The 25,851-nt window shown below is 39.0% G+C and overlaps 1 protein-coding gene across 1 annotated transcript in view; it reads left to right on the forward strand.

Annotated features, from left to right (window-relative positions):
* Positions 1-40: 40 nt before the first annotated feature.
* The window catches only part of Klhl14 (kelch like family member 14), an 89,022-nt gene continuing 63,211 nt past the window's right edge, over positions 41-25,851 (forward strand). The window contains exon 1 of the mRNA XM_090353277.1: positions 41-1,056. Within this exon, the coding sequence (XP_090209403.1) occupies positions 71-1,056 (986 nt within the window). The 5' untranslated portion in view covers positions 41-70. The remainder of the gene's footprint in view (positions 1,057-25,851) is intronic.

Below are 25,851 nucleotides of genomic sequence, written 5' to 3' on the forward strand. Positions count from 1 at the left end.
ATCCCCCCCCCACCCCCTGTCTGCCAGGTTGGAGGAGGGTTTAAAGCCAGGTGCGCCTAGTCCCCTCGCCATGTCCAGATCCGGAGACAGGACGTCCACCTTCGACCCCAGCCACAGCGACAACCTGCTGCATGGCCTCAACCTGCTGTGGAGGAAGCAGCTGTTTTGCGACGTGACCCTGACGGCCCAAGGCCAGCAGTTCCACTGCCACAAGGCCGTGCTGGCTTCCTGCTCCCAGTACTTCCGATCGCTCTTCTCCAGCCACCACCCCCCTCTCGGGGGAGGGGTCGGAGGCCAAGACGGCCTGGGGGCCCCCAAGGACCCGCAGCAGCAACAGCAGCAGCAGCAACCGCCACACCAACAACCTCCGCTGCAGCCCGCATCGCAGCAGCCTCCGCAGCAGCAGCCACAAGAAGACCCCGGGACTCCTTCCTCCTCCCCCGACGACAAGCTGCTGACCAGCCCCCGAGCCATCAACAACCTGGTGCTGCAGGGCTGCTCGTCCATCGGGCTGCGCCTGGTCCTCGAGTACCTGTACACGGCCAACGTGACCCTCTCCCTGGACACGGTGGAAGAGGTGCTGTCGGTCAGCAAGATCCTGCACATCCCGCAGGTCACCAAGCTCTGCGTGCAGTTCCTCAACGACCAGATCTCCGTGCAGAACTACAAGCAGGTGTGTAAGATCGCCGCGCTGCACGGCCTGGAGGAGACCAAGAAGCTGGCCAACAAGTACCTGGTGGAGGACGTGCTGCTGCTCAACTTCGAGGAGATGCGCGCCCTGCTGGACTCGCTGCCGCCCCCCGTGGAGTCGGAGCTGGCGCTCTTCCAGATGTCCGTGCTGTGGCTGGAGCACGACCGCGAGACCCGCATGCAGTACGCGCCCGACCTCATGAAGCGCCTCCGCTTCGCCCTCATCCCGGCCCCCGAGCTGGTGGAGCGGGTCCAGTCCGTGGATTTCATGCGCACCGATCCCGTCTGCCAGAAGCTGCTGCTGGACGCCATGAACTACCACCTGATGCCCTTCAGGCAGCACTGCAGGCAGAGCCTGGCCAGCAGGTAGGAGACAACAAAGAGGAGGGTGGTGGGGAGGGGGATTAAGGGGGGGGGGAAGCTGGAGAGGCCGGAGGGAGAGGAGGAGGGGGCTGGGAGAAGGGGAGAAAAGGTTAGGCTGGGGAAGACTGAAAACAGATGCAAACAATCCAGAGGAGGTGGGCAAAGTTGATGTCAAAAGTCCCTGCAAGGTGAGTGAGGAGCTGGCCTAATGGCATCCTCCCTAGCCTGAATGCCCAGGCTCGCCAAATCCCCGGAGCAGGGAAACCTAAGGATTGTAGACTCAGCCTGAAATGGACAGGCAGGTGGGGCCCAAGGCCAGGACAGAAGAAGAGCGCTTTTGTTGCCTGTCTGGGCTAGCCTTCTTCCCAACCTCCAAAGAGGGTAGCTCCAGTTACATAATTTGGTGACAGGCCCTCATTCCCCTCCTCTTGCCTGCCCTGGGCTGGCAGAAGTGTCCAGACACTGCCAACAGAGGACATCTTTCATAGTTGTTGTTTTTAAATCGTATACTCAAGTTGGTTTTTGTTTTGTTTTGCCTTCAGTTTTGTGCTTGAGATTATCGGCCCTCCCCCCTCCCACTCCGTGCCCTCTTTCCTCCCCCTAGAGAACTTCAAAATGATTTGCCCATTAGGGTCTATTGGAAATGTTGCCATCATGTTGTGGCCAGCTAAACTTCTCCTATGTTGTGAGAAACCTTTTCTTTAAACTTAATAAATAAATAAAAAGAGCAAAGCAAATGGTTTCAGGGTGGTGGAGTGGATATGTCTAATCACTTTCATCTCGAAGAAGAATGTGATTGAAAATGGGGAGTGGGGAAGGCGTGGGAGTAGAGTTGTGTAACTCCAGTTGGTTTGTATGCCTGTCTGGGAAGAAGTTACAAAGCTTCAGGTGCTGGTCCTGCCGTGGATTTCAGTCAAAAGGGACAGAAAAAAAAAATGATGACTTAAAAAACGCTACTTACATGAGAAAGCTGTAGGAACTGGCAACCCTATTTTATTGGTTACATTTAAATCTCTTTTTAAAGGAGTCTTTCTCTTTCTAGAAAAGGGAAACAGTGTCCTCTCAGTTTCTACTGATAAAGCATCATGATTCAGGAGAGCAGGCTACTCCCATCTAAACCACCACAGTGTTACATGAGGAAAAGTCGACAATCTGAAAATCTATCCATGCAGGTTCCCATGCAGAATGATGTCAGAAGGATAGAGTACAGTCTGTGCAGCCTTGTGGAATTAAATGGCATGTTTCTACCACAACTAGGTAACTCAAGTTTTAGGAAATGGAACATAATTTCTCCAGTTGTTTAGGTAGCCATAAAGTGAGGTCAACAGGGAAGCATAAGCAATCTTGAACATGGAATCCTGCATGCTGATTTTCTTCCCCTCTAACATTTGTAGGAAATCAGCTAAAGTGTGGTGTCAAAAAACAATATAATAGCAGAATTAAGACTCCAAACCCCCTGATGCTCGAACCCAGACCCCAAGAGCTCAAGTGACAACAACACAAGAAATGTGTTTTTATTTTGAAAGATCTTTCTTTCATAGATTCAAAGATCAAAATAAGAAACTCAGTGTGACAAGCAAATGTTAAGATACCAGTGGGAATTGTAATTAACACTCTGTGATTTTAAGCTTTGGCATATTTAAGTGACATATCCATAATATTTCACATAGCATATCAGTTAAGAATTCACACTGCATAGTTACAATTCTAAATATAACATACCTTTTTGTCTTTAAATATATATCCACATAGCCTAGAATAAATTCATAAACCCAGAGGGATGGAAGAATTCAGTGTTAACTTGTCCTAAGAGTAATTTTGCCAGACAAGCTTGATAGAGTCGATCTAATAAATAATTACTGGAGCTTTCAACACACTTTTATATATAAATATGTTCAAGGACTCAGTGTTAACAGAGTTGCCTTGCAAAATGCAAAATCTATTTCCCACCTCCTCTGGATTCAGCACATCAGCAGGGGCCCACTGGCTCTGTCCTGGTGGAAGCCTGAGATACCAGGCTGCCTCTTTCTCTGGCTCCATGATGACACCTTCCAGCTTCACTGGGCCACATCATTTGAAGGATATGTAGTGGTGTCTGACCACTGAATGCTTACAAGTGTCATGGATGCTGTAAGAATCGGATACTTCTGTGGTAGGAAGAAAACTATCTTCCTTTAAAAGAAGAAAATGAGGAGAGAAGGAAGGAGGAGGGGAAACAGGATCTCTATTGTTGGCATGGGGGTAACATCTTTAAGCTGTGTTTCATTCTTAAAAACCTATATAGCAATTTAAATGGAAGGAGCAAACCACCTTCTAATTTTAATTCACTGGAAGGATACAAAAATAACCAGCACCATCAATCTTAACTTTAATACAAGCAAAAATTCTGTTAGTTGTAACCCAGTACTATTCATTGAACCTATTTATTTATTATAACATCAGAATAATATCAAAATGTTTTCTCCAACTTACTTGTAGTTCAACAGGAGCACACATGTGTTAACCTATTGTCGTGGAGAATATATGACTTCCTTTGAAGACAATTGAATTGAAAAACATTCTGTTTATTACTTTCCTTGCACTCTTTTTAGAGTCTAGATATAAAAGTATTTGTCAAATCCTGAGAGAGAGACAGGAAAATGAAATTTGATCAGTATGTTGAAATGAATCCTAAATATCATCAGGAATAACTCCAGGAGAATTCATTTGCTCAAGAATATATGTTATCTAGTAAAGGTAGGGGTCTTAATAAAATAATGATAATTTAAACACAAATGTTAGGTAAATGTTAGGTTTATTTTTTAGAATGATAAAGTAATCAAAACGTGAAATTCTAGTAGAAATACTCAAAACTCAATCTAATTTTTTCTCTTGTTGCTTAATTTTTCTGAGTACGCTATTTGTACTGTTTCATATTCTGTTTTAACAAATTAAACATTTGAATGATTCTAAACTTGCAAACTATTATTCAAAATTTAAATCTTATGTCATGTAAGAAGACAAAACTTGGTAAAGGATGTAAAGTTTTGGTTAGGATAGATAAGTTTTAGCCATCCCTTACTCAGTATGGTAACCATCATTAACAATATAAAACACATTTCAAAATTCCTAAAAAGTTAGATGTTCAAACATGCTCACCACAAAAAAGAAAATGTGATGACTAGGTGAGGAGATACACATATTACCTAGTGTTGTTTAATCACGTTGAAATCTATGACTACATCAAACTATCAAATCAAACCAAAAAATTATAAAAATTTGCCCAGTTATTTTAATTAATTTTTTAAAGGATGACAACTTTTAAAATACTTTTAAATCATTTCTTTTGAAGCTTCACTCTTATTTCATTTTTGTTTTATTACAACATTATGAAACTTTTATTTTGAACTTTTAATTTGAACAAATATGAATTATGTTCTTAGAGAAGTTCCTGGGTAAGTCTCTTATTCAAGTTTTATAAAGCATGAAAATTTAGTTTAATAAGCTCACTAGTATTTGATGGTTAGTAAATAAAGAAGTAAATATCTAAAGTCTTATGGTTTAAATCATAATCTTATATTTATAACTTTTACTTCAGGTGATTTACAGTCTAAGTTAGCTTATCAAATTCGGAAGTTTCTTTTGCTTGTATTTTTAGTTTGTAATGCATAATTAATAGATATCAAATCAAACAGATTAGGGGTAGCTAACATTTTGTTCGTTTTACATTGTCATTATACTTCATCCAAAGTAAGAGTCAAAAGAGAGCTTACTGAAAGTTGAATAAATTAAGATTATGAAAAACAAAAGGTTTATCAGTGGCTTATACAGTCCATGCTACTATTGCTGCACATGACAAAGCCCACTGAGCCTTCTCCAGGAAAACACTTGTAACAGAAACATTAATAAAAACGATTGTATTTTTTAAAGATTTAACTGCCAGTTAGTAAATGTTTTATATAGTCCCATACTAAATTTTTCAATGTCAAGAAATAACATTTTATAGACAATAGGAGGCTACCATACAAAGATTCTACTTTAGTTTCTATGGACTATAGTATATTTAAAGGTTTTGGTTTCATAATGATAAAATAAGTTTAAGTATCTTAATATTGTAATGATAAAATAGATTTAAATATCAGGACTACTAATTACATATTTACTACCTATTTAAAGAACCTTTAGAGCTAGGTACTGGTGGTTCACATCTGTAATCCTTGCTACTCAGGAAGCTGAGCGGCCCCAATTTGAAGTTAACCCAGGCAGGAAAGGCCCAGAAACTCATATTTTCAATTAACCACCATAAAGGCAGAAGTGGAGCTGTGGCCAAGTGCTCGAGCACTAGCCTTTACCAAATATGCTCCAGGACAGTACCTAGCTCCTGAGTTCAAGCACATGTGTGTATGCACACACACACACACACACACACACACACACACACACACACACACACACACACACACATCAATGGATTCCCCAATACACAGCTCCTGGTTTGGGTTCTTAGAAAGTATCTCTTTAAATATATGACACTGTTTCTTATTAGCTCTTTTCCTAAGAACTGAATAACAACCTAAACAAAGCAAATCTATCTTGTATCCATGCAGTCTCCAAATTGTTATTTCCGTTTATATCAATTTGATACCCTCAGATTAAAAGATGTTAGGTAGTTAGCTTTTGTATCAGAAGTTGCTCAACCATTCAGAATACAATTTGTTTATTATCTGAAACAAGACCATTGATTACAAAATTATATCATACTATGGAAGTCAAACAGTTTATTCCTGCAATCAAAAGGCAATTAAAGTAGATATTAATGCATCTTGTTGGCATAGAGGACTGACAAGTGGACATTTTCAAATTTTATTTCATGCTTGTATTTATTTTGCCTCCTTACCATGTTGAGATTCAATTATTAACTAATTTCTAAAGTATCTGAGTCTTCTTGAAAACAGATTCACCAATGTTGCCTCATTTACAACAGCTGTTTATACCAGGTGATATTCAAAGCACTTTACAATCATGAATTTTTTATGTCTTCATCATTAGCATCATCTTATAAATGCATAGAAGCATTAAGCATTGTGCCCATGATTATAAAACTGAGTCCAGACAGTGTAACACTTGGGTCTGTGTTCTCATACTGTGCACTCCCTTATCCTATGTCAAGCTCTGTGGTAACTGACCTGAGATTTATATGTAGATTTAAGGCTTTCTTATAGGGGGAAAGAAAAAGGCTGAGGGTTAAATATTTATTTATTGGATTTCAAAAGAACCTAAGAAGAAGTTTTGTTGCAGGGATCAGCAATACGTTTTCTATAAAAAGCCCAACTAGTAATTACTTTGACTTTGTGGTCACAGGTCTTGGTGGCAATTACTCCATTCTTCACTTCTCATGCAAAAATAGCCAAGAATAGTAGATCAGTGGATGAGCACAAATGCATTTCAATGAAACTGCATCTTTAGGCAAAGGGATATCGTATAATTTTTGTATGTTGTTAAATAGTTTAATATTTTCGACTACTTAAAAGCATAAGGTCCATTCTTAACTTTTAGAGCTGTGCAAAAATAAGAATCTGGCTGGATTTCTTTAGCAGGCCATGGTTTTCTAACCTCTGTTTCAAGAACTTGGCATGTATTAGTTAACAAAAGAGACAAAAACCAAAAACTGTTAACCCGATTCTATTGGAAAGAACTTGCATTACTCTTCTTTCATTCTACCATATGGAGTGAATTCAAATCAGAGTTCCAGGTTAAGTGTGAAGACTTTTAGCAGTGATCTCAGAAAGCTAAGTAGTAAGATGAAATTAAAATAATGAATGAGTTACAAATTGTTGCAACCATACTTAGATCTAGAGGATCCTAATATGGAATGGTCACTAATCAATAGTAGCTTGAATATTGTTTCTAATGATTAAATGTGCTCCAGTAATTCCCATTAGGGAAACTTAGTCAGCAAGTTTGTTTAACTCATCATTCTTTAATATTGGCACATATCCAGAATTCTAATACACACATATTTATATATAAATATATTTAAATATGTATACTTAAATATATCTATATTTTATATAACATATTTATATTTATATATTTCTTTATATATTTATAGAAATGAGGGGGAAGACTGCTATCCTATATTTTAATTTCCTTGATCAAAAGGCAGATGTTGTGGGATTCCAGGTATCAGATTCAACCCTCTGAATTGAGATTACATTGAGTGTCTTCAGATCTTTCTTGCCTATGTAAATAATCTTGGAGAAGCACGCATTCCATTATAGAGTTGTGTCTTCCTACTAGACAGAGACTTCTCAGAGTATGTGTAACCAAAGCATTTAATTCAGTGCCTGGCTTTGATCCAAAAATGTGAGCTCAGTATGAATTACTACTTACAAGTGTAATTGGAATAGACCCTTAAGATTTGAATTAACACAGAAATTTTAAGAAGTGAAGGCATAGGTCAAGTGGTAAGTTACTAGCCTTTTACAAAACAAATCAAGAGAAAATTTGAGGCTCTGGGTTCAAGCCTTACTACCAACACAAAAGCAAACAAACAAAAAACCCACAAGAAATTTCCAAGTAACTATTTTAAATAAAATGGAGGTAATGTTAAAGATGATTATCTTCACAAACATACTTTCCATAATAAGAGCCATCACCAATTTTGTACCTACTAGAAGCTTGAAATATTGCTCATATTGTTTATAATTGTTCAAAACTTTTTTATTCTTTCTAAAGATTAGAAAGCTGAGCCTCATTGGATGCTATGTGCTTTGCAGTCATCCAAACAGTGTTGTAATAGCAATCTTTATTGTCTGGAAATTATCCACTGGTTTGAGTACATATTGTAGCCATGGCTCCTACAAACATCAAAGGCTCATTTATACTTTCTACATATTTATGCTACTATATCACAGAAGTCATTCAAGTTTCTACTTTCTAATCTTCTCAAGCTACTCAACTACAAGAAGAGAATGAGAATAGCTATGGATTGGTCTACTAGATTGAATCATTCATGTTCATACTAAGGGGGTTGAGTAGTATGATTGTCTTTAATTGGAATGAACCACTCTAATGTAAACATTAAAACTATCAGTTTAACCACAGGAAAAGAAACACACAACAACAAAAGCTTAAAGTTTGAATTTGAACTAAAGTCATTTTCCCTGAATTATGATGGGCTGAAATATTGCAAGGCTATTAGCTTGTTTCTCTGACAACAGGATACTGCTCATTTTGGAGGAACTTTCATATTTTGCAATAGTCAGAACTTTGAAAATGCTTTTAAATATTAATAACATAAAATTGCTTTCATTGGAAATGTATCCTGTTGTTTTTGTTTCAAGAAAATTACTTTTAACAATTGTCATGCCATAAATGTTTTTGTCATTCATCTAGAACTTGAAAAAGTAGATTTTTTTTCAGTGTTCATTCCATTTACTACCAAGATATGTCATGATGAATGAATTTCCAGTAACAATCTTAACAATTAAAAAATAAAACAAAGAACAAAGAAAGTAGTATTTTAATACAGAAAAAAGTTAGAACAATTTGTTTTAACACAGTACATTCATTTTACTGTATTTATCAAAAAGGTTTATTTGTTCTTGAATAGAATTAATTGGAACATGGCTAGAACTAATCTCAACAGTGAATACAAAGCAGTATGGTACTACTGAAATAGGAGTATAATAGTGAGGAAATCTAGAAGGAAGAAAGATAGGAAGGAAGCAAGGAAGGAAGGAAGGAAGGAAGAAAGGAAGGAAGGAAGGGAAAGACTATTTCAAAGAAAGGTCAATTGTGGCATCTAGTGTAATTCCATTCAGTTCAATAATTTTAGATTTATAATTTGAGTTAATATGATTTTTTAAAATGTTTCTTCTTGTGCTAAGGAATATGGTAGATTCAGAAGTGTTCAAAAGTTTCAGCCTGTTTAGCCATGATTAAAAAATAAAATGTAACTATAAAAACCTGTCTCCACTCTCATGCAATCTGAGCAGGTAGCACGTCTGAGAAACAAGGATACTCTCACAACCTCATATGGGTTTCCTAAACCAGTGCCCGTGATTATATTATACCACAGTGAAAATGTGCAGTTTACCATTAATAAAAAGTGAGATCCTGCTATTTAGGAGACTGAGTTCTGAAGGATCTCAGATTAAAGACAGCCCGGCATACACAGGAAACACTTTCCCAGTCAATAGGCCTTTTATTTCCAACATTTGGAAGAGTAAGATCATGAGGACTGCCATTCCAAGACAGCTTGGGCAAGAAGTTAATGATGCTACTTACCAATGTAAGAATCGGAGTGGTGTGGTATGTACCTATCATCCAATCTATGAGAAAAGCTTCAAGTAGGTTGATTATGGTCCAGGCCCAGACCTGGGCAAGCACAAATCCCTATCTCAAAAGCAGTGCATAAAAGGGCAGGAGTATAGTTTACCAGCAAAGGTTTTCCTAGAAGCACAAAGTGTTGGATTCAAGCCCCAGCACTAACATCACCCCCACCTCACCAGCCCCTCAGAAAACACCAACTGTGCTCTGGAATATACCTCAAATATGTCTTGAACATAAGCTATTCATGAGATCTAGGCTGCACTGGATTCTGAGATAGATAGAGTTGGAAAAAGGAGAGAGAAGTGAGAGAGGGAAGGAAGGAGGGAGGGGTAAGAGAGGAAGGAGAAAGAGAGGGAGGGAAGGAAAAAGAGAAGACAAAGGAAAAAGAGAAGGAGGGAAGGAGAAGAAGAAAGAGAATGAGAAAAAAAGGAAGGCGATCAACACTTTCCAGGAACTAAAAAGGGAAGTATGTGCAGAAGGGACACTCCAGATCACACAAGCTCTCTTCTCTGCAGTTTCAAGCATCACACAGATAAATTCTACAGTGTAAAAGTCTGATTATTTTTAGTTGAGCTGCAAACAGAAACAAGATATGCATTGAAACAATGCTGCTTTGTAATCATAAACCTAAATGATCTAACCCAAGTTGCATCAGTAAACTGAGTTCACAATAATGTGTCTACAATGGTAGATGCAGGGTTAAGGTAAAGGTTAGCTGAGATAATAAGGGGGGAAAGCGTAAACATTAAACTCCAATATTGATGTATTGTTGATTTCAAAAGATACTTGTATATACTTGCTAACCAAGAATATTCTGGGATATAGCTGTAATTCCTCTAGAGACACAAAAATAAAAAGACCCAGGGCTGGGAGTTTGGCCTAGTGGTAGAGTGCTTGCCTAGCATGTACCAAGACCCGGGTTTGATTCCTAGGTACCATATACATAGAAAAGACCCAGAAGTGGTGCTGAGGCTCAAATGGTAGAGCTCTAGCCTTCAGAAAGTCCAAGGACAGTGCTCAGGCCCTGAGCTCAAGCCCAGAACTGGCAAAAATTAATAATAAGAAGAAGGAGAAGGAGAAGGAGAAGACCCAAGGAATGCATTTAACGGAACCTGAAGGTGAACCAAGGGCATTAGGGAAAAAGTGGGAGGGTAGCATTGTGCAGGGCATTCCCCAATTTATATTTAATTCTCCAAAGAGAAAATGATAGTCATTTTTAAGTACAAAAGCCTTTCATTTCTTCTTTTCAATAGATACAATCAAACTCTGAGCCTTTTTTTTTTGAGGGGGAGGGGGAGGGAGGAAGGGCTTCTGCTCCCAGGAACCTTCCAGATACAAATGTCTGGTTTCTTGGGTCCCAAAGAGCCTGTGAGCAGGGCTGGTAAATTGCACCTGCGCAGGGACTCTGAACTTCTCAGAGCTCAGCTGGGCCACCGTATGGAGTCTGGCTCACTGGAGGCTGCAGAGAAGTGAACTGAAGAATTACAGTCGGTTTCACTTCCCTGCCTTATATGCCTTCAGGTGCCTCTGAAGACAGGCGAGGCCAGTGAAATGGAGAGAAGTGGAAGAGAGAAAGCATCAGTATCTGAAGGAAGGAGTCATTTAAAACCCAGAGGCATTGTAGAAAAATGTGGATAGTTGGACACATGTATGTGTGTGTATGTATATGTAGACCTAGTTGGTTACTAGCTTCTAATGAGTGTATGGTAACTTCAGAGGCATGCGCTCTTATCACATCAAGGCCTATTGTGCTTGTGGTTTGGGGATGATCATCAGGTCCTAGCCTGGAAAAAAGAAAACAGCCTTATTTATAAATCCTGCTTAGAGCAAAGCTGCATACAGCTGGCTGTCTGGACCCTAATGTTTAGCATCTTGAAAACTCTCCACACCAGAGCATCCTGTGCAAAGGAAAGAATGAAAGAGAGAATGTAAAATCTATGACTCTGAGAGAGAAACTTCCACAGAAACAGCCATGCCATAAGATATACACTAAGCCCTAAGCACTTCCTCTTTGGGGTGCATTAACAGGGGCTCATTGATACTGCAAGGCACCCCAGTCGGTCTGGGTATATCACAGAGACTGAAGTGTATGCCTAGCAGCACAGACCAATTTGGCGGGATGGTTACTATAGCAACTGTACCATCACTGTCAGTAGCAGTTTCTGTAATCTCTCTCTCTCTTAGAAGGCTTTTGCAGGCATTCACTCCAAAATGACAAGAGGGGGGAAACAGAGTGATATAATCAGAGGTACCAAAAAGTTAAGGCTATAATGCAAATATCTTAAACAGTTCTACTGTAGTTATTAAGAGTGAAATGCCAGGCAGATGTGGGTTGAAATCCCACTTCAACCTTTTATAAGCTATCTCTCTCTTTAGATAATTTACTTAACCTATTTTCAGATACCAGCTTACAAAATGCACATAAAACAAAACCCATCTCTGCCATTGTTAAAGTTCAAATAGTTACATACAACACTTCACTTAAAGTCTGGCTGAGAATTGGTATTAATCGATGGCTTTTGTGTTTATAAGGATACTTATAAAGACCTAATTTGCTGTTACTTTCCTTTGGTAGGTAGGATTCCTAATGCCAATTAATTTGACATTCTAGATTGGATTCCCACAGCCCAAGTCCCAATGCTGAACCGACAGTGATGATGCTTTGGCTAGCATTTTCCATTTTAACCAGTTTAATGGCTTATGTATGTTATATCCATTTTATCCACCTTAAATCATCTGCGTAGTCCTAGTTAGCTATGGAATCAGCCCCAGCCTCTTAGTTTGATCATGTCAGTGATCAGAAAAGTTAAAGTTGTGCTACATTCACATTGAACAGCTTTAGTGAATTGCAATTTATACACTATACAACTTACCTATTTTTTCATTTTATTTTTTATTGTTGGGGTAATGTATAGAGTGGTTACCTTTATATTCGCCAGGCAGCAGGTGCATTACTTCTCACATACTGATACCCCCCTCTCATATTTTTGTCCCTATTTTCCACTCCCAACCCCTCCCAGTCATCATTTTCCCCCTTCCCTTTCCTCTTTCAAATAAATAAATAAATATATACAATACATGTATATACAATATACCAGGTAACAGCTTGCCTATTTTGAGTGTGTAGTTCAGTGGTTTTAATGCATAAAGCAGCAATCACTTTAAGTTTAGGACATCTTAATCACCTATCAAGCCCCACCCCAATAGGCTACAACTGTAAGCAATCTCATTTCCCCACCATCAACACCGTCTCCCCTCTCTTGCTCTAGTCACAATCCTATGTTCTCCTTCATAGATTTTCCTATTCTGGATATTTTTTTGCAAGAATCATACAATATGCAATCTTTTTTCATTTTCCTCTTTCTTTTTTAAAATTATATTTTATTGTCAAGGTGATACATAGAGGGGGTCCAGTTCCATTCACCAAGTAGTGAGCACGTTACTTCTTAAACATTGATACCTCTTCTCATGTTTTTCTCCCACTTTCCCTCCCCCACTCACTCCCAATCATCTAGTATAGATAATATACAAAAAGTTAGATACCAAAGTCAGATACAGCAACAACATGAGAAAAACCATAAGGCTTAAAAAAGATAGAGAGAAGAAATAACTTCACATAGTTCTTCATGAGCCTCTTTCATGTAGCATATTTAAAGTTTCATCCATGTAATAGCATAAAACATTATTTCATTCCTTTTTTATAACTCAGTAATAATCACTACAAATTTTATTTACCCATGGATATTTTGATTGTTTCCACTTTTTGCAGTTATGACAGGTGCTGTTATGGGCATCCATGTACTGATTTTCTTTTGGACATATGTTTTCATTTCTCTTGAGTATACACACCTATGAATAGAATTGCTGGCTCAGATGGTAATTCAGTTAGCATTAAATAGTTAACTTTCATAAGAACTGCCAGATGGTTTTCCAAAGCTGATGCACCATTTTGCATTTCCACCAGAAATGGATGAGGTTCTTTTTGCTCTAACCTCCCCAACCTGTTTTTTTTTAAATTATGATTATAACCATTTTATTGGGTTAGAAGTCTTTCCTATTATCTCACATTTTTGTTTTTTTTTCTTGCTACTCTTTCTGAGTATATTTTCATGTGGTGATTAAAATAAATAGATGATAGGTACATAGTAATGTCCACTCACATGCAATTTTATTTAGTATGTAAGTTGGGGTTTCTTTTCTTTTTTTCTCTGAGATGGGGACTCAACCTCAGTTCCTGATATTTTCATTTATTGTCCAGTGTTCTACCAACTGAGCTATATTTCCATTCCCAGTTTTCACATATTATCGTTTGAGTTGTAAGATTTCCTAAGCAATTTTAGTAAGGCTTCTTATTGTTTCTACATTATAGCTGGAGCTATATTCTGCAGGAATTGAGTGTTCTTTTTGGAGATAAGAAAAGGGAAATGCATGCAAACATACAGTGGAAATTGTTCTAGGTTAATTTACATGCAGCATGGGACTTATAAAAACCCTGAAAACTATTTATGATTGTTATTTATGTTGTTTTTTCTTTGTGTAATTATTTTTGCTTTGTTGATGTGGGCTTTGTATTTTTCAAAAGTTAGTTTGAATGTGGACAAATAAATCTGTCATGTAAAATTATTTTATTACACAACCAGGCATAAGTACTCATGACTGTAATACTAGCTACTCAGGAGTCTGAGATCTGAAAATCATGGTTCAAAGCTAGCCTGGGCAGGAACATTTGTGAAATGCTTATCTGCAATTAAAAGTCAGAAGTGCAATCCTCAGATCTGCCTCTTAAGTTAGTAGGATTATAGGCATGAGCCACCATTACCTGGCAATGAAAGATTTGTTTCAATTTTAACAATAAATGACACAAATATAAGTGAACATAATGTTACATAGTGTACACCAATGTGCATATTTGAAAAATAAAATTCATCTATATCACAAAAAAAGCCAGAAGTGGAGCCATGGCTCCAGTGGTAGAGCACTAATGTTGAGAAAACAAGACTCAGGGAAAGTGCCCAGGCTCCAAGTTCAAGTCCTAGGATCTGCAGGGAAAATACATACATACATACATACATACATACATACATACATACATACATACATACATGTTACTCATAGCTATTTATTTAGATGTTCTTAAAGATACATAAGAAGTATTTGTTCCAACAATATTTATGTAATTATAATTCTAAGGAGATGAGGTGGCATCCTTTGGCTGCCAAGACAACTCAGAACAACTGCAGAATAGGAAGCATGTCAAAACAAGACAAAACAACAGTAAAATACAAATTCAAAAAGAGATACTTTGTTTAATAGTGATGAAAAGGAAAGAGCAGAATGCAGAATTGTCAGTTACAGCTGAGACTCAGTGAGCGTTTCAGTAACATATATCACCGAGGCAGATTTTCACCTGAGAAAACTAAATTTGCCATGGGAAAGATGTGTGTGGAGTTATCTTGCCTTTGTGATACTAGGTCTTTTCGGTTTTCCACAGATACCCAACCTATCTGAGGCTTTGAACAACAACAAAAATTACTCTGGATACTTAGCAAGTTAAGTTTTATCGCTTCACTTCCTTTGACACATCACTGTGTGGTGAAATGAAGATCTTTTGGTCCTAAAGGTTCCTTCTAGGATGTCAGTTCCTACAGTGTATTACTCACTGGTCCTTTGCAGTCCTGCCTTCCTATTGTCTTGTAATAAAGAAAGCTGTGTTAGTGTGCTTGGGATGCCACAACAAAACACTGACTGGGTGACTGGAGGCTGAAGTTCAAGACCAGCAAACATCTGGCTGGCTTCAGAAGCAGCCTTAACCCAGCTTTCAAGTCTTCTTATTGTATGCTTATGTGTTCCCCACCCACTCCCCTTAGTTTGTGCAGAAACTCCTCTCAAGGCTCTTCCTCTTCCTCCCAGGATACCAGTCCTGCTGGTTTATTCCCCCAATGTTTTGCCCTCATTGAACCTTAATGCCTCCTTAAAGGTACATACACTACACATCACAATGAATCTTAGCACAATAGCCAAGAAGAGGACATAGGGAACTTGGAAACAGACTAGGGGCAGTAATTTAAGTGCTGTTGCTGTTGTTGTTGAACAGGCTCTACTAGCACAGTCACCTAGGCAGGTTAACAACTGACCATAGCAGAAGGATTTAAGTATCACTTGTAGTAATGAAGAAATAGGAAGTGGAAAAAAGAAGTACAGGCTGGGCCAGGAGTTTGGCCTAGTTGATAGAGTGCTTGCGTAGCATGCACCCAGGTTCGATTCCTCGGTACCACATATATAGAAAAGAAAAAGCTGGAAGTGTGCTGAGGCTCAAGTGGTAGAGCTCTAGCCTTAAGAAAGACCAAGGACAGTGCTCAGGCCCTGAACTCAAGCCAAGGACTGGGGGGGAAAAAAAGTGCAGGCTGTTTTTCTTCACTTCCAGACAATACTGTACAAATTAGTAATTCTCTTAAGGGTCAGTCATGGGGCATTGTTATATAACATATCTTCCTCAGCCTCACCAAAATACATTGATCTGGAATGCGATGGCTAGGAACCTCCATATTTAGTAAGAATCCCAGGAAATGTGGTTAACAGTGGATTTAGGACTATACTGAAAATCACAGAACTAAAATAATGGTTCCAGTTTTCATTTGTATTTGTTGCTTTTTTGTTGGTCATGGGGCTTGAACTTTTGGCCTGGGCACTGTCCCTGAGCTCTTCAGTACAAGGCTAGTGCTCTGTGACTTGAACAGCGCCACTTCTGGTTTTCTAGTGATTAATTAGAGATAAGAATCTCATCGCTGGGAGTTTGGCCTAGTGGTAGAGTGCTTGCCTAGCATGCATAAAGACCCAGGTTCTATTCCTCGGTACCACATACGTAGCAGAAAGCCAGAAGTGGTGCTGTGGCTCAAGTGGTAGAGCCCTAACCTTGAGAAAATCCAGGGACAGTAGTCAGGCCCTGAGCACTGGACTGGCAAAAAAAAAAAAAAAGAATCTCATGGACTTTCATGCCCGGGCTGGCTTTGAACCAGGATCCTCAGATCTCAGCCTCCTGAGTAGCTAGGAGTACAGGCCTGAGCCACCAGTGCCTGCCTTTCATTTGTTTTACACACACAGACGGGGGGGGGGGGGAGAAAAACTTACTAATTGATTGATGGATAAATTCAGGGAAAATTTGTTACAACCTACATTAGAAAAAATCTGAGTAATTAACATGAGTAAAAGAGAAATGAATCCTAGAGAACTTTCTTGGAATTACGAATCTCCAGGAGACTTATTGACTGATGAAAGCTGGTTCCTATTGCAATACAGACAAAATAATTCACCGGGTACCCTGGCTCTAGTTCCTCTTTTGAAAATGAAGTGAAGTTTTCCATGCCAAAGATCTGATGATTGAAAGTATGCTGTCATGGATTGACAGGGCCTCAGAGGTTCTGAATCTATTTTAAGATGGGTATGTGGGAAAGACCCCTAAACATCAGAGCTCAGAAGTTAGGGTTCTCTTTGGCACTATCACCCTTTCAGGGTTGGTGAAGCAGCAAAGAATAGAAAAAACTGGCTCCCTACTGGGCAGGGAAAGGAAAGAAAAGGAAGATAAGAAATTTGTATTTCACCCTTCCCAGTAGGGTGTCCCTAAGCTGGGTCCCAGAAGCCATACCTCATTGTCTGCTCAGCACATAACCCTGGAGCCTCTGTTTGCCTTACTCCCTGGCTGAAAGATCACCCCAACATAAAAAAATGCTCCTTTTTTTTAACCTTAGCCTCAGGATAATATCATAGAATCATTCTTCCCCTAAACACAAGGACTTGAAATTTTTTAAAAGGTATCAGCTGAAATTCCTTGCCTTGCCGGTGGACTGTCATTTATTGCTAGGATATTCCAGAAAACACCTGGAATCATATATCCAGTTATTTACCAACCTTTCTTGCTATCTCTCTGTGTGGTGACTCTGCAGTGCTTCTCCAACTGCAAAGTTCCTGTTTGGCTGAAGGCTGACTCCAGTTTCCTCTGAGCTAGCTTCAGTTTCAGAGAGGAATCTCTCCCTGGATCTAGTCCTGGAGAAACCTGACTTGTAGGTCATACCATGGGTGGGACCTGGTGGCTGTCTCTTTCAACATTATCTTGAACTGCTGAAGTTCTTTCTTTCGTATGTTATTTTGTTCAGAGATTAACTTTGTCCTAAGATTCATTTTAGTGGGATATCCATCTGAACTTGAATTTTAATTAACATTCTATGATTATGGGTCTGAAATGTCTTTTTCTTTCTTGTGCAGTAGATACAAATGTTTTCTCAGGTTGAAAGTCATTCATCTCTTCCAAAACCCAGTGGGATGAGAAGGAAAGAGATAGAGAGAAGTCCCAGGAGATTGATTTTCAAGGGGATGCATAGTCCTCCTGATACTGGGTTTGTTAGGAGTTTAAAGGCAATAGCCCCTATGTGTCCTTCCCTAGGATAAGAATAAAGCTTTGTCTCCTTTTGCCATGAAGCTTCACGGAGCTTTATGACTCTTGTGTGAAGGAAAAGATCCTTTTTCTATCACACAGACCAGCTAGTCAGTAGCAAGCGTGTGTGCTAATGCACAGTGAAACATTGCCTCCCACTTACAGATGAGAGGATTGGTCTGCGAGCTAATACTTGCTACTTCCTTCCACAAGGAAGGAAGGGTTCAAGACATGCTATTTCCATTGCAATTTATGTTCATCAGGAAAAATTTTAAAAAAGGTGCTCGGTATTGGACATTAGAATTAGGGATTCTAGAGATGAGCAAAGGTGACATGCAGCTGCTTCTAGTTATAAAAGAAAAGTTCAATCTGGAAGGTGAGAGAGGAAATAAGTGCAATGCGTATGAAGTTGGCTGAGCCATTGCCACTCATAGGACCAAAATTAAGAGTCCAATAAAATGGTACCACCAATCATAAGCTAGACCACCCTAGCTCTTGAGTTTGTGCATTTGGTTGGATAAGCAGTATAATTTATGGTCTTACACCAGACGGCCTCTTTGTCCTATCTGCCTCTGATGTCATTAACCAATTGACACTTTTAGAGTCAAGAAGAGGAAGGAACATAGCAGAAAGGGGGAAACTGCCTCAACCATGCTGTGGAGGACTCAGTCATTTCTGGAATGAGTATGTGTTGGGAAAGAATCATGAAGACCTCTGTGAGTTAGAACAGCTTCATTGAGGAGTCCAAGAGCAAGAAGATGATCAGTTATACTTGCAATGTGTAAAGAGATAGCAAAAAATGATGTTGATCTTTGCCAGGTGATGCACACCTGTAATCCCAGAACTCTAAAGGATGAGGCAGGAAGATCGCAACTTTGAGGTTAGCCTGAGCTAGGAACATTAGAGACATGATCTCTATACATTAATAGTAATAATAATAATAACTCTGCAACCTATCAACCAAACGCAAATTTGTCAGTCCTCCCATGGTCATATATACAGGAATGGCAGACTTGAACTGCGTCCCCAAATATGTATGACCTACTGCTGGTAAGATATGAGATAATTTTATGTGCTTCCTGGGAAACCATTTAAAAATGTATTCAAATAGTAAGACTGTGTATTACTGTAGTTGAACATTTGTTAGGAGTAAAACACAATTTAGTATGGCTTAGTAGTGGATACCTATTATCTTAGTTACCAAGGAGGCAAAAGCAGAAGAGTAAAGATGAGACACGGTCTTTTAAAAGCACTGTTCAGGTGTGAAATTCAAAAAAAATAGATATGAAGTAAACAATGCCATAGCATGTAGATATAGTAGAAGTCCTAAAGGTCTTTGCTTTGTTAATAACTCAGGTTTACCAAATATTGCCCTCCATCAGGGGCAGCTCTGTTCTTTGGGGAACCTAGATACACAAAGGCAAAGAGAAAGGCAGAGATGTGATAAGTGAAAAGCGAACTATATGAGCATGTTCCAGTATGAACAACAACAAGAAAAAAACAGACAAAAGCGTGCAGCCATTGTGGGCCGTGCGCAGTAAAGGTAACAGGTTCTATCTGGAATTAGTGAACACACTTGAGGTCTGCTTTGGAGACTTCAGTCCATGGTCACTTGGCCTCAAGATCCTTTGGTAAAGCAGGACATCTTGATCAGGAATATAATGCAGAAGTCATTTACTTCATGGCAGTTCGTGAAAGAGAGGAAAAGGCCAGCACCTCCCCATGCCCTTTGCTGGTAAACTTCCAGTGACCTAAAATAGACCATTCCTTAAAGAGACCCACCACCTTCCAATAACATCGAGCTGGGGTCCATGCCTTTTACATGGCTGATGCTGCAGACTCAGGCTATAGCGATGACTGCCCATCTGCCAGCATTATCTTCTTATGCTTCAGCTGTGTGGTTTGCCTTTTCTCCTACGCACTTTCCTTTCTACTCCTTCCCACTGATCTGCTTTAAAACGGTCAGCAAAAGGATACAAATAATCTGTAACTATTGCCCTTGCCACATGTTTGTTCTTTTCTTTATCATTTTATTGTTCATACAGCGAGTCCTTTTGAGCACTTGCTATGTACTAAGCCACTTGTGTGAGATCAGAAAGTTTGCCATTGGATATAATTAAATGTTTTAGAGGGACTTCCATCTTAAGAAATCTAGATTCTGCCTGTCAGCCATCATTTTCTACACAGCCAGAATCATAAGAGAGGAAAACGATGACTTTAACATCTAAGCCTCAACTGGAAGTCACAGCAGAGTCCTGTTGGGGCGGGGGGCACAAAACCTGAGAATATTCCTGTGTGAAATAGAGAGCACAAAACTCATCCTGAGGCGCTGGAAAAGAAGCCCAGGCCCCCTTCCCTTTAGTCTTTCATCTGTTAAATGGGGATAATGATACTTGGTGTTTACCTACCTTGGAGAGGCATTATCAGGTCTATTTAAAGGCTCTTCCCATGAAAGCTGCTGTGTAATTACCAAGAACAGCTATGATAAAGAAACCTAAATACAACAGCAAATCAGCTGGAACAAATCCTCAAGGGAGTTTACTTCTCTGGAAAATTTTAAGACAGGGGTAGCAGCTTTCCTTTAGGGACCTCTGGATACCATGATGGTTAGAAGTTTCGGGAAGGCTAGCTGACTATAGGTGACTCCTCTTGGCCAAGAACTCAGATCTTCCTTCACTGACTTTTACCCCAAGTTCTAAGCAATTTCCATCTCAACCTTGTCTTTCAACAAAAACATTTATTTTAATCTTCTCACTTTTGTAGATGAAATAAGTATCAAGTAAGGCAAGCTTTATTTGATGAGAGGAAAACAGAAAGAAAAAGCAGGTTATATGAGGAATATGTATTTTATGGAATGTAGGTAGTTGGTAATTCTTTGAAGGTTCATAAGAAGAGGACTGAAGGACATATATATATATTTTTATTGTAATTAATAGAAGGGCTACATTATATTTAGCAGATAGAAGGTGCATTACTTCACAAACATTGATACCCTTTCTCATGTCTTGGTCCCCATTTCCTTCCCCCCACCCCTCTTCTTGTTATCCCCCCTTCCCGATCCAATTTCAAATACACATATATACAATATATCAGAATATAAGGATGAAATACTTTAACAATATGAGATAACCAAGCAACAGCATAAGAAATGAGAGATTCATTAAGGACAACAATCACTCATTATATGGCTTTTGTTTCTATATCCTGGAGGTCCTTTCTTTTACCATCATACTATATGGCCTTATGTATCTAGGTTTTGTTCAATTGTAAATCTCTGCTACGAGAGTCCAAGGTTTCTACTGATTATGACAAATGAGGGACACCATTGAGCCTATGTTCCTTTGAGTCTGGCTTACTTCACTTAATATGATTTTTTCTAAGTTTTTCCTTTTCCTTACAAATGGGACAATTTTGTTCTTTCTGACAGCAGCATAGAACTCCATTGTATATAAATACCACATCTTGTTGATCCACTCATCAACTGAGGGACATCTGGGTTGGTTCCATATCTTTGCTATGGTAAATGGTGCTGCAATGAACATTGTTGTGCTAGTGGATTTAGTATTTCCTTGTTTCTGGAAAGTTGGGTAAATGCCAAGTAGTGGAATTGCTGGATCATAGGGGAGCTCTATGTTTAGTCTTTGAAGGAACTGCCATACTGCTTTCCATAGTGGTTGAACGAGTTTGCACTCCCACCAACAGGGTAGTAGTGATCCCTTCTGGCCACATCCCTCCAGCATCTGTTGTTATTAGATTTCTTGATCCTGGCTATTCTAACTGGAGTAAGGTGGAATCTTAGAGTTGTTTTGGTTTGTATTTCTTTTATGGCCAGAGAGGTCGAGCATTTCTTCATGTGTCTATAGGTCATTCTTATTTCTTCTTCAGAGAAGACTCTCAAAGTCTTTGGCCCTAATGGGATAGTTGTTACTTTGGAGATTAGTTTTGGAGTGATTCAATTTTTGAAGCTGTTGATATATTTTAGATATGAGGCCTTTGTTGTATGGTTAGTGAAGATCTTCTCCCACTCTGTAGGCTTTCTAGTTAATTTGCTAGCTATGTCCTTTGCCATACAGAAGTTCTGCAGTTTAATGAAGTCCCACTCATCCAGACTTTCTCTCTGATTTGTTGTGTTTCTTGGTCTTTATTAAGAAAGTTTTGACCTGTGCCAAGGAGACCTAGTGTATCTCCTATTCCTTCTTGTAACATTTTCAGCGTATCTGCTTTTACCTTCAGGTCTTTGATCCATTTGGAGTTAATCCTGGTACAGGGTGACAAAGAAGGATCCAACTTTAGTTGTCTGCAGGTGCTTAACCAGTTCTGCCATCACCACTTGTTGAAGAGCCTGTCTTTCTTTCATTCCATTTTTTGGCTCCCTTATCAAAGATTAGGTGACCATAGGTCTGTGGTTTAATATCTGGGTCTTCAGTTCTATTCCATTGGTCTTCAGGCATGTTCTTGTGCCTGTACCAAGCTGTTTTGGTCACTATAGCTCTGTAATAGAGTCTAAAGTTTGGTATTGAAATTCCTCCTGCACTGTTCTTTCTGCTATAAGTTTTTTTGCTTATGGGGCCTTTTATTATTCCATATGAAATTTTGGATTGCCTCTTGTATGATATTGGGATATTGATGGGTATTGCGTTGGATTTGTAGATAGCCCTTGGCAAGATTGCCATTTTCACGATGTTATGTCTTCCAATCCAGGAGCATGGGAGATCTTTCCATTTCCTCAGTTCTGCATTATTTTCCTTTTCAGGGTTTTAAAGTTTTCATTAAAAAGGTCCTTTATATTCTTAGTTAAGTTAATTCCTGGGTACTTTATTTTCTTTGAGGCTATTGCAAAAGGAGTTGCTTTCCTGATTGTTGCCTGGTTCTTCTCATTGTAGGCAGATAGGAAGGCAGTTGATTTTTGAAGGTTAATTTTATACCCTGCTCAAGCAACCTGGAAGTGGAGTCTATAGGGTTCTTTAAATACAGAATCATAGCATCTGCAAAGAGGGAAGGTTTCACTTCCTCTTTTCCTATTTGGATCCCCTTTATGCTTGTTCCTTGCCTTATTGCTCTGGGTAGGAATTCTAATACTATGTTCAAAAGGAGTGGAGAGAGTGGGCATCCTTCTCTCATTCCTGATTTTAAGAGAAATGTCTTTAGCTTTTTGCCATTAAATATAATGCTAGTGGTGGATTTGTCATGCACATCCTTTATTATACTAGGGAATGTTCTATGAATTCCTAGTTTCTCCAGAACTTTTAGAATAAAGGGGTGTTGGATCTTGTCAAATGCCTTTTCTGCATCTATTGAGACAATCATGTGATTTTTGTCCTTGCTCCTGTTGATGTGTTGAATTATATTAATTGACTTGTATATGTTGAACCAACTTTGCATCCCTGTGTGAATCCTGTTTGATCATTGTGTATAATTTTTTTGATGAGTTGCTGAAGATGGTTGGCTAGTTTTTTGGGTTGTTTTTTTGTTTTGTTTTGTTTTTTGCCAGTCCTGGGCTTGAGCTCAGGGCCTGAGCACTGCCCTTGGACTTTCTCAAGGCTAGAGCTCTACCACTTGAACCTCAGCACCATGTCTGGTTTTTTTCTATGTATATGGTACTGAGGAATTGAACCCAGGTCTCCATGCATGCTAGGCAAGCACACTACCACTAGGCCAAACTCCCAGCCCGGTTGGCTAGTATTTTGTTGAGAAGTTTTGCATCAATATTCATCAAAAAAATGGGTCTGTAGTTCTCTTTCTTTGATGAATCGGGAGTTATATATTTTAAAGTTTGATGATTTCCTAACCACCTTAATGGAGAGAATTGGCAGCAAAGAGAGTGAGTAGATTGAATTTATGAATGGGCTCTGGGTCAATACCACCCTTTGGAAGCCCATTTTTTTTGGTTTACCTTTCTTACTCAGAAAATATTCTATTTATAAACATGTGGTACCAACATATCGTATCTGAAAGGCATATAAGCAATAAAGATTCCAAAACTCCAAAGATTGTTTTCAAGTGAGTACTTTATAAGTTAATAATTCTGCATAATAATTAAGGCTATCATTTATCAACTGATTACAATGGGAACTACACAATGTTTTTCATATATAAGCCAGATTTCAGTGAGGTGCTTCCAGATTTGGTAAAGATCTGGTAAAATTGCTATAAACCCCTCCAATCATATGGCCCCAAATTCACTGCCCCTCAAAAATTGAAATGTGAACGTCTAGAGTCCTTTAAAACAGTGTTTGCACTGTGTCAAAAATGAACTATATAGCTTGTAGGTAGAGATGGGAGGGAAAACTGGAGGAGACTGACTGGAAATGTACTCTTTACCTGACTTAGGAAACTGCAACCCCTGTGCATATCACTTTTATAACTTTTTCTCCCTTCTTGGAGCAGAGATACTCACTGTACCAAGTCTCTGTATTAGAAAACATCTTTTATTACCAGCCGGAGATGTCTTGGCTCCAGAAGGTGATATTGGTTGCAAGTAGAAATGGTGTTCTTTCCCATTGTACTTCAGTGACTTCACTTTCACTCTGAAACATTGTTGGAAGATGTTAGGATTATTCCTACTTTACAGATGAGGCAATCGAGGCAGAGACAGCCCCAGGACAAAAAGATAAGAACAGGTAGGCATAAGATTAAAAGCAGATTGATGAACTCTTGACTTGAAATCAACTTGGTTTGGAAGATTTTCCTTTTTTTTTGCTGTTCCAGTGCTCCCACTGCATTTTTTTTATTGTAATTAGTAAAAGGGTTACATGATATTTGCCAGATAGAAGGTGCATTAATTCACATACATTGATACTCTTTCACATGTATGTCTTGGTACCCATTTCCCTCCCCCGCACACCCCCCACCCATCTTGGTTTTCCCCCCTTCCCTATCATGGAAGATTTTCTATTTACCTCTGCTTCCCTTCTTTAAAACTTCCACTTTCCCCCCAAACCTTGTTGCAAAATTATATCCATAAGTCGTTATTTGTAAGGAAACACAGTGTAGAAAATACCTCAGTGCTGGACCAAGAGTTTGCCTTAGTGTTAGAGTGTTTGCCTAGCATGCACAAAGACCAGGTTACGATTCATTGGTACCACATCCATAGAAAAAGTCAGAAGTGGTGCTGTGGATAAAGTGGTAGAGCTCTAACCTTGAGAAGTCCTAGAACACTGTTCAGACCCTGAGTTCAAGCCCCAGAACTGGAAAAGCAAACACACAAACAAAAACCCTCAGTGACATAGTATTATTTCAGGAAGAAGATATTAATTAAGAAGCTAGCAATGGAAAAACAACCCTTTAATACTTTTAAGTAAAATAATAGAATGACTGTCCTGATAATGATGACTGTTGATAATGACGAAAGCTAGCATTTTAGCACTATTTTAAATGTTTACTATATATTGTTTCATTTAATCCTAAAAAAAGAAGCTTCTTTAGCGAATGTGTCCTTAGTCTGTTGTTATCCCTACTTCACGAGTGAGCTTAAAGAATGATTGAGAGGCTAGTATGGCATCATTGCAGAAGAGGGAAAGAGGCTTCTCACAGTGGTTGTGAGGCCTGTAATCTAAGGATGTAGGCAAGTAAGCAAACTGCTTTAGTTAGGAATCATGCAGATTGTGGATGAGATTGAGTACTATTCAGAACAGAGAATTTCCTTCCTGTTCCACCCACTAGTCTTTAGGCTAGTTGCACCCGGAACATAATAGGGACTAAATAATGAATGAATTACAACAAAATGATTAGTCAAAAGCAGACATGCAAACCTTAAAACAAGCAATCATACTTAGTGATGGATAATATTTTAATTTGGACAAGTATGGAGTGGGATAAACTTGACTTGAAAACACTTGCTTTTAATTTTGTTATTTACCTGTACCAGAGCTTGAACTTAGGACTTAGCACCCTCGACTTTTATACCCTTGGCTGGTGCTCTAATATTGGCTGAGCTCTGAACATGCTCTAACACGTTTTTCTCGAGAATTAGAGATGGTGTCTCACAGATTTTTCTGCCTGAACAGGTTTCTAACTAGGATCCTTCAGAACTCCAGAAGCTAGGATGAGAAATG

Source organism: Megascapheus bottae, chromosome 19 (genome assembly GCF_031878675.1).
Source record: "Megascapheus bottae isolate mThoBot1 chromosome 19, mThoBot2.hap1, whole genome shotgun sequence".
In the NCBI taxonomy this organism is placed as follows: Eukaryota; Metazoa; Chordata; class Mammalia; order Rodentia; family Geomyidae; genus Megascapheus; species Megascapheus bottae.